At 32.3% G+C, this 10,565-nt stretch overlaps 1 protein-coding gene across 1 annotated transcript; it reads left to right on the top strand.

Annotated features, from left to right (window-relative positions):
* The first annotated feature begins 2,889 nt into the window (after positions 1-2,889).
* Positions 2,890-10,023, top strand: LOC123693274. Its single transcript, XM_045638285.1, has 9 exons — positions 2,890-2,953; positions 3,472-3,616; positions 5,686-5,808; positions 6,631-6,814; positions 6,890-6,963; positions 7,030-7,122; positions 7,200-7,702; positions 9,115-9,190; positions 9,694-10,023. Exons 1-9 carry the CDS (start codon positions 2,922-2,924, stop codon positions 9,859-9,861), a joined length of 1,398 nt encoding a protein of 465 aa, XP_045494241.1. The 5' UTR covers positions 2,890-2,921; the 3' UTR covers positions 9,862-10,023.
* The last annotated feature ends 542 nt before the right edge of the window (positions 10,024-10,565 follow it).

Genomic DNA, 10,565 nt, shown 5'->3' with positions numbered 1-10,565 from the left:
TACAATATTATATTGTTTCATTAAATAAATATGACTCACATATGACAGTATATTTTTACTTTACTCATACACTGAGGATCATAAAACCCTTCCTCTATTTTTTGAATAAATAAAACTCTTGTATACTCTCAACCAGTTTTCATAGAACAGATGTCTAAAATCCATTTTTATCCTAAAATTCCTTACTTCCTCAAAAAACGACAAAACAGACCCAACCTACAGCAATTAAAATTGGTGTAATAGGTCATAGATCCGTTATGTCGCGATCAACGGTAGTATTAATTGTTATTCAGTGGCCGTCGAAACGCGCTGCAGTAAATTATTTCAGCCTACAACACAGTAGACATCATCTAGAATGCAAACGAGAACACGTGTTACGCAAACCGTAAACTAGCTGGCCTATATTGTGAATGGCAATATAGATATTAGATATTAATAGTATTCTAGGATTGGTTATGAGTCTACCATGGCAAATACATACTAAGTAGGTATGTATTACTCAATTATTAGGTCTATACAGGGTGTCCCACTATCGGTATGCTAAGCGTGAAGAGATCTCTGATCACGTAAAAAATACTGAAACAACAAAAAAATATTCTTGAATTAGTACTAAATAATGCAAAGCTATCAGAACAGGCTTATTGTACCTATGTAGTATGTACATAAAATTACGTCTTAATATCATAGTCAAATCTGTTTCACTGATAGATGTTATTTACACACAAGGTTATCAAACGATCCTCATACAATTTTTCTTCACTATTGAAACTACAGTATTGACACAATACAATCATAATGTAATGTGTGTTTATAAATAAATAAATAAATAATAATTTCACTTTTAGTTGTAGTAACATACCTAAAGTAGTTACTTGATTTTTAGACTTCCAGAAAACACAGCACGTAAGCCTTCTAAACAGCCGTAAGCTGTGCTAATGTGCTGCAGATAATTTATCAAAAAAATTGCCGATTACTTTTTTCAAAATTAGGTACAAAAGAGAATTCAACCTCGTGTATTGTTGCAGTAGATACAATCAATCTAGCAATTCATCAAATTTCCATACCAAGATAATGAATGCTATTCAGGTTTTATTTATATACTAGATTTCCGCCCGCGGCTTCGCCCGCCTTTTCAAAGAAAAACCCGCATAGTTCCCGTTCCCGTGGGATTTCCGGGATAAAACCTATCCTATGTGTTAATCCAAGTTACCCTCTATATGTATGCTAAATTTCATTCAAATCCATCTAGTAGTTTTTACGTGAAAGAGTAACAAACATCCATACATCCATACTTACAAACTTTCGCCTTTTTAATGGTAGTAGGAGTAGTAGATGCCAGAATGTTAATACCTACATTTTACACCTACAAACTCAGTATCCAATTTTACATACTTTGTTATTTTATAGTGGTGAACCGATAATGATTATTGCAAGCAAGCTGTGAACGCTGTTGCTATTGTTTTTCAAGAAAAGTTTTTCCAATTTTACAAAACGAGGAAACTTATGAGTCACATCAGTCAGTTGAGTTACATCAAGTAGAGTTTTATTTCCCTCTGTATAAATTAAGTAAAGGGCCAAATCATAATATGCCACTTCTACAAAAATGAATCTTCTACTTCCAGAGCACATTTAAAAAAATCATTTAAATTTGTCAATACTTTCATGATCGAATTTATTATCTACCAAAAACTAGTATGAAATGCCGGGTTCAACTCAGTTGCAACGACATAAAAAGCCTTTGCGGATATTGATCGAGCAGCGACAGGCACGGATGGAACGGGCCCTCTGTAAAATGACATGGATTTTAGACAACCTAATAAACTGAAGCGGTTCAAGCACCAAATGATACTTTAAACTTTTTAATGAATCGTTACGCTAAGTATGTTCATGTTCATAAAGATTTAAAACTGAAAACTAAGCTTTTAACTGCTTCGTAATATTTGCCAAATCTTTAATTCATTTAAAATATAAGTTGTACTCCATGATGTACTGAAATGCCATTGAAAGACTGATTTGATGACCTACTAATTTAATAAAAACATAATGAAATAAAACCAACATACAGTTTTGATACCATTCATATAATACTAGATACTCAATCATGGTACTAGTTTTGTTTCCTTTTCAATTTTCATATATACTTTTCAAAGGTAGGTACTATTAATGGCACTTGATTCAAAATCCGAGGTTCATACCTAATGCATACTAATAAAATATGATACAACAATTGAATGTACTCACGTTACAAGAAACCTTCGGAACGCATCGTGATGTCGCTGATAATAATATCTACTTACAGATTTGCGTATATATTTGAATCCACTAATAATAATGCATGATACGATTTTTTGCCACAAGTTTGTTTTCATTGTACTATTTATATTTATTTAATTTGTACGTTTTTTGGTTTTGGTGTATTTGAATTTTTAATTAACTACACCTTAACAAATAGTTTAGCAAAAATTACAAAGTTATACAAGTGTGTTCGAAAAAAGCAAGGCGTAACCATTGTTTTAAAATTGTAGAGAACATTTCAGTAACAAGAAAATACAATTTCTTTCTTTATACATCCATGCCTATAGTGTACTTTTTTTTCAATTATAAGGAGCGTCGTTTTATGACCTTATTCTTGTCTTATTTGTCTTTAACCACAAACATCATCTACTTTTTTAGAAAGACGTTCAAAGCGTGTAAAATATATACAAATTACAATGGAAACGTTTCCTGAAGCGTGCAACTTACACAGTTTATTCAGAAGGAAGGCCATTTCTAAAGGAAAAGTTCACAGTTGTAAACGATTGCCTGCTGAATACATTCGTTTTTTGTTCATTGGTTTAATTTTACTAAATGTAGATTAGATTTATATTTGTGAAATGTTTTATGAATATTCTTTAATTTATTAGTGCTATTCAATTGTGTAAATGTTTGCTGTATCATCACGTCGATTAAGAAGGTAGTATTTCATAAACTTGTCTTAGATTATTATTGGTCCAAGGGAATAACATAAAGACCTAAGTATGAGGATGTAAAATGTGAAAATTAAACCTTATTTTACACTTCTTTAATTCTAAATCAAAATTTTTGAATCTAGAGAATAAGAAGTGACGACAATTTAATTAAATGTCTGTTACCTACTTGCCTGTAGATATAGCTAGGTACCAGAGCTCAGAACTATAAGCTTAAGAACCGCCATCCTGTTACAAATCACCCACAAAATTTCGGGTCATTTGTAACAGGATGGCGGTTCTACAGGGGTCTTAGTACGCAATGACAAAAAGAAAATGACGGTCAGAACGCTGATACCGGATACCTTAAGATACTATAACGTTTTATATTAGAGAATCTTAACATAAAATATAAAAGTATCTTCACCGTGTGTGACGCGCTTAATTATCGCCCCAAAATATATACTAAATAAAATCCAGCCATCGATAGTAGCATTAATACATATTTATTAATACATCAATTAAGGAGACTCAGTGCTCCCTCATCTGGATCAGCGAGATTGCGAGCGTTCCAACGTAAACGCGCGGAACAAACACGGGCAGAAGGTGAGAGGTTGGCGCGCGAACGGCGGGAACTCAGAATCAGGGAAAAGTACGAACAGCAGAGACAGGTAAAATTTCAAGTACATAAGTTTTATTAAATAATATATCGAATAGTTTTCTATACCGGTTTTTGGAAGGTAATTCTTATCGAACTCTACCTAAATTATTGTTTTCCTGCTAAAGACTGCAAGTTACTTCTACACTCATGATCTCGAATAAACAATAGTTTTTTGACAATATATAGATAATAATAAAATGAATTAGTCAACATGAAACTTATCATTACATTTAATAGGACATTAGTTTGTAGGTAGGTACCATTAGGCATTTATGCCTAGTAGGTAAGTACTCTATCAAACATAACCTACTTTTAATCTCCGTGATATATTTTATTTCAATAAAGTAACTACAGTCTACAACGATTAAAACAACAACGAAATTTAATCGAAGCTATAATCCCTGTCAACCATGCAATACCTATTCAAATATTAATATAAGATTATGTTATGGTAAACAGTTCCTTGTTATGTGCGCATACTAAATTTTATTGCTTCTTGCGCAAGTACAAACGACGACAAAGAAAATCCTATAACCGCCAATTGTGTATTTTCTTGAAGCGGTAGAGAAAGTTTACACATCACTTAATACAAATAACGTTACGTTACGTGTTTGTGGAAAATTCAAATAGTAAGTAGATCTTCTATATACAATGTAGGCAGGTACCAATAAAGTACAAAAAATTGGAAATTATTACCTAATCTATACATATAATAAATCTGTAGAAGGGTCAATTCTGTACATTGAAAATATTGAAAAAATAAATAGCAGGGGGTGTTACTGGATCGATACCAAGCCCAAATATGTGATTAAAAAAATTTTTGTCTCTCTGTCTGTCTGTCTGTCTGTCTGTCTGTCTGTCTGTCTGTCTGTCTGTCTGTATGTTCAGGCATCACGTGAAAACTAACGGTTCGATTTCGATGAAACTTGGTATAATTATACCTTATTATCCTGGGCATAAAATAGGATACTTTTTATCCCGGAAAAATACGTAGAAAAAAAAATCGTAATTTTTCTTAATTTTTCCGCGCGGACGGAGTCGCGGGCGGAAGCTAGTATTTAATATTTTGACGAAAAGTTAGCTGCCCGCCCAGACGTTGTTCTGCGTCCGTTTAAACATTAAATAAAAACGTTATAAAAATTACATTTGGCGATTCAATTTTATTTGTATAGTTTATTTACTCGAGTTATAAGTATATTAATTAGTATTTTACTTAAAACTACATAACCTGCTCTATGTACTTTACCTTTGCGCATTAAACGAATGATACCTACACTAGAAACTATACCCGGCGCGGCGTAAGATGATCCCTATGACACTGACATTTATTCTCAAGAGACAAACTTGTAATGGCGTCACCATTAAATTAGAAACGTATTGGAGGCGTCTAAAAATGGCATTTATTAATTTTTACGTAGCTTTATGCCATTACAATGATATTCCGTTGGAATTATAACAATTCTTAACATTTACGAGAAATTATATCAATCTGACTTTACGTCTACGTTCTTCAAAACTTACATCGTTGGCATTTATCGACTAGTGCGGAAAGTATCGATAAACAAATTTCGATAATGGAAACGAGTTCACATTTTTTCCATGCTTTAAGCTATAGTTCTTCACTATTGAATGGAACAGAAGATCGCAGCATAATTAATTAATAATGACCGTTCGCGTTAATTTACTTACCTATGATAATATAAGTTTTTTAGAAAAATTAAATGGGGGATTCCATTTTCATGATAAAATAATATACACTGTGTTAAACGGGTTAAAAATTACGAGAAAATGATAAGGTGCATTTTTATGTTTTGGAAAACTTTCGTTTTACTTACCGTTTCGTTTACATAATAGACGTTAAAAATTCATTTTATAATATTTGTAAAAACATTTTTACTGACGTGGCTGAATGCAAACCATGCCTTTGCAAAATAGTAAAGTATCGACACGATCCATCATACGAGCAATCACTAAGACGAACTGTCATAGGGATCATCTTAGGCCGCGCCGGGTATAATGTAGATCAGTTGAAATTATATTATACCTATTCGTAAGTTATAAGTTTATAAGTACCTACAGGCACGAGAAGAACTGGCGTCCTACGAGCCGTGGGGGCGCGCAGGAGCCGGCGCCCCAAACCCTCAAGGAGTTCGCTTCTCCAACCTTCGCGCTCGCGGCATCTATCCTGAAGATGAACTTAAGGTTAGCCAATTAGTCATTTAATATTAAAATTTAGTCAATTGTCGTCAAACTGCGATTTATAGCTTAAAAATACACACGTAACCTTAAGGTTCGTTAACACCATTGACCATTGTTATTAAATTCTTACAAAAGTGTTTATTGGCCGATTGGAGTTACGTGGGCGATCAATTATTTTTTCACATCGGAACAGAGGTTTTAACAGACCTCCGGCGACATTTTAGCTTTGGGCAGTCACGCATTGTAACATATATCAGATAAAAGAGATAGAAGATATCTGTAGAAGGTAAAGGGTCAATCACGTTGCGTCGTGCCACATCTGACTGACGTAACGAGGATGATTAAAGTGTGCTAATAGCCCGGTCCTGGCATTCAGGCGTGGAAGCGTGTAATTTGTTGTTGTTTTATATTTATTGCGTCGCAGACTTAATTTTCGACACATGGCAGACTTGATTTCGTATTTCGAAATTCCCAATGCTGCCAGATTTAATGTTGCGTTAACGATTATTATAAAATATGCAAATAAAATTAATTTAAAGATATTAACTTTTTCAATAAATTGATCGATTCTCAAATTGCATTAACGCCCAAGGATAAAAATTACAAAGGTTAAAATGCAAACGGAGTACAATTTTAAAGAAGTGCACTTGTTTTTATATCTTAGGCTTTTTGCTGCTCTATCATAGATAGAGCTTGTTCTTGTAACACTTGATGCAATGGAATGCAGTACCTCTAACATAGAATACTTTATTGATATTACCCATTGTGACTATTGTACTCACATCGCATTGATTGATGAAAAAATTAAATATATACTTATTATAGGGAATTTCTCTGTTTGAGACGTGTCAACGCTGGTCATCACCCCAACGTAGATATCACCAGACGCCACTACGTCTCCGCGAAGATCCGCAACTTTGTTACGCAGAGAACTTGAGGAAATCAGTCGATAATGATATTCGTTACAAGCAAACACCAAACCAACAGCAAGCATATAAAGAAATTTTAGGTAATTTTGATATTTTTTTAGATAAAGCAGTTCATATTTAAAAATATTTAATTTGATTTTATGCATCAATTACAGATAATTTGGTCGACCAAAGAAAGAAAGCTATTAAAGAGGAAATTCTACAAGATTTAGAATTCGAGCGTAAATTGGTAATTTCATTCATAGTATTATTTAGTTAAAATTAGTATCAATTAGTTAATAGTCACGCTTTTCAGAATGCTCTTGAAGGACCGTGGGGAAAGCCTGGACCCGGAGGAAAGATTTGGAGGAATCCTCGAAATGTAGGACTAAATTTCTCTAAGTCTATGGTAAGAGCACTTAAAACTTCCTGTGTTCTATTTTTTATATTTGTATTTAAGTATATTTACGAAATATATATTTTAAGGGATGGACAGATAATGAAATATTTAATAAAATAAGAGGAGACCAAAGACGAAGCAAAAGATCTTCACTTACTTTACCGGATGTAAAGAGGGCTGATGATTATTCAAATCTTGTTGCGCTTGAAAAAGAAAATGTGGTACCCCATAGAGAAAAGTTACCACAAATAAACAAACATTCGATCAAATCGAAAAACTGTTCTTCAGACGAAAAGCGACAAGTCGAAAGGGAGAAAGAATTAATTCAGTGTTACGGGAAAAATGGAAGAACAAAACAAAATTCGTCGAAACAAAAGTTTGTGAAAAGGTTATCGAACGGGGAAAGGGTTGAGAAACGAATTGAAGATATCGGGGATTCCTTGAATGATAAGAAGTTGACGCCTGAAGAAACAATTTTGCGAGTAACTGGTGGTATAGAGCTTGTCCCACTTTTGGCGCGGCGTAGGCGCGTCGGTGCTCGTACACTGCCTTCTAGTGACGTCACACGACCTCCACATGAGTCATGCCAGTACGTAACATATCAATTACCTTTTGACCCACCCTTACTTTCTTACATTCTTCAATAAATAGGCCACCCTTCATTTAATTTTGTTATCTGTTTTGTCTTCGCATCTTTGTATTTCGCTGCATGTAGGCAAGAAAGATGGATTAGAGCAGATAACTTTTATGTAGATAGATAATAATGATATTAAGCCTACATACTTAAACCTTGAAGTTTGAACATTAAATTTGGATAAACGTTTCACTTGTTGATTACAAATTTTGATTTTTAACTGGAATAAAAAATTTCATTTATGTCTTCAAATAAATAGTTCAATGTATATGTAAGTACAGAAAATGCTTATTATAGAACTTGTTACTGCAAAATCTACAAAAATGCACTTGAAATGCTCGTAATACGCAATCCATTGCGATCTGAAATCAATTTTTGGGTCAACATTTTAGGTTAGTAGGTAACGCAAATTTCCAATAACCATATGCGGATGTTTTATGATTGTGTAATACTGGATATTCTATTCTACTTGGCTATTCAAATACTTTCTCACTATATTACTAGATTAGCAATTAAGAGCTCGTATTTAAAACAAGAAAGACGACTGAGCATTAAAAACACATAATAGTATCAAGAGCTTTAAAGTGCTCGTTAAAAATCATTTCCTATCATTATAATGTGTTGCTTATCATGATATTTATTAATGAGTAGTATATTGTTTACTAGAGATCTCCTTTTAGTACTTTTGTATGTAGTGTATGTAGTATATGTATTCTTATACTTTTGTACGTAGTGTATGTAGTGTATGTAGTTTATGTATATTATGTATATTCTTGTATATAATATGTATATTAAATGTGTATTTTTAAAATATGTATTATCTATACCTACTACCCATTTTATAGCACTAGTATATAATTAAGTACCTATGTATTATTTATTTCTATTATCGTTATTTATTTTGTGCCTTCGCGTTCACGTTCAACATTCCGTGCCAACAGGGTTGCCTGGAAGAGATTGCTTTAAAGCAATAAGGCCGCCTTTTCGTACATATGTGCCTTTGTGTTAGTTTCTTTTGTTTTGAATTATTGTATCTTTTCTCTGTCTGGTATATATGTACAATAAAGTATAAATAAATAAAAATAAATAAATAGTATCGTATTCATAACCCCTATTCGGACCTACATCAGCCTGCCGCGATGTCACTTTCCAATCTAATCAATTGCCTTTAATGAAGACGTATTTTTTTAATTACATAACACATATGGCCCATACTGACCTTTGGCATTAAATACAAAGATTATCGTATAGCTTTAGGCAATTTTATCTACAGATTAATAGGGTATAAACAAAACTTAAGCAAGATTCAAAACAAAGATACAAAACATCTTACAAAATAATTAATAACTTATGATTATTAATTACAGATGGAGAGAAATAAGGACGGATGACTATTTGAGGCAGTTGAAGCAACAAATGCGAGTTAAATCTCAACAAAAGGAGGTATATAATGTTTAACTTTATAAGAAGGCACATAAGTAATTAATTTTAACAGCTTGTAGTAATAATGAGGCAATGGAACAAAATAGAACATAGTTTCACAATCCACTAATTTATTTAAATTTATATTTAATTGAAACATTTTGTTGAAGTAATATAAGAGGGTTATTTATAGATAAATTGTTGTTATTGACTACATTTCAAATTACTTATCATTATCATAGAGTTTTTACACAACGAATTCAATTTTTCTATTTTTAAACGAAAACGATTGATAAGGAAACGTCGTCCCTATAACAAATCAATATCTATATTATACGATTTTTTGTCATAATATGTAATTAATTACAAAAACACAGAAGTTAGACTCTTGTGACGCTATATTTCTAATTATAAAAATATCATTGTCATAATTTATAGCAGCCGCTATGATTAATAACCTACCACTGTACTAATCGGGTATATAACATATAATATATAACATACAATATCTTTACAAATTACAGGAGAGCCGTCGTAATTCAGCTGAAAGTGTAAAGCAGCATCACGCAACCTGGTCCTCCTTGTGGGGTCGGCCGGGTCACGGGGCACCCCAACTGCGTGGGAGATACGCTCGTAGCAACTTAGCGCAACTGCTATATGTACCACCGCTCACTGATAAGATACAAATTTAAGAAATGTATTGAGATTTTTAAAACCAAAGATATTTTATGTTCCTATTTTTAAGTGTTGATTTTAATGATAATTGTGTTTTTATAATTTTGCGTTCATATAATAAATATGTCTTTAAAATCTTGTTCAATTATAATATATATTATGTAGAAGTTTGTGAAACTATCATAACTATTATCTAAATAACAAGTTAACGTAGCATTTTCAATGCACAATATGCAAAATGATTTATTTTGTTTTTGATAGAATTTTGGATACTTTGATTATAAACTTTATAGTTGATGAATTCAATCTGTTTTCAATCAACTATACGGTAACGGTGCGGTGTTCTGTATTTTTCAAACTACATGTTAATATTGTTTTTGACATTCGCTTAATTTATGACAATGAATTCTAAAATCTTTCTCTCACACTGTCTAGAGAAAGATGTTATTTGATTGTATAAAATATTACAATTTCCTGTATACATTATCATAATATTCACATTATATGTATATCATTTATGTTATATAATTTGAAATATACTGTTTACTCCCAATAATTATAGAAAAATGTTTAATTTACAGCAACCCTGCTTCTTTAAACTTAGATTTATATACAGTTTTAATTCAACACTCGGATATGATACCATAACATATACATTAACACACACACATAGAAATGCAGCTGCAAGTTCATTGCACTCTATCAACAAAAGACAATCTAA

Source organism: Colias croceus, chromosome 7, assembly GCF_905220415.1.
Source record: "Colias croceus chromosome 7, ilColCroc2.1".
Classification (NCBI taxonomy): domain Eukaryota; kingdom Metazoa; phylum Arthropoda; class Insecta; order Lepidoptera; family Pieridae; genus Colias; species Colias croceus.
Note: the sequence above shows the minus strand (reverse complement) of the source record. Positions and strands in the feature narration are given on the sequence as shown.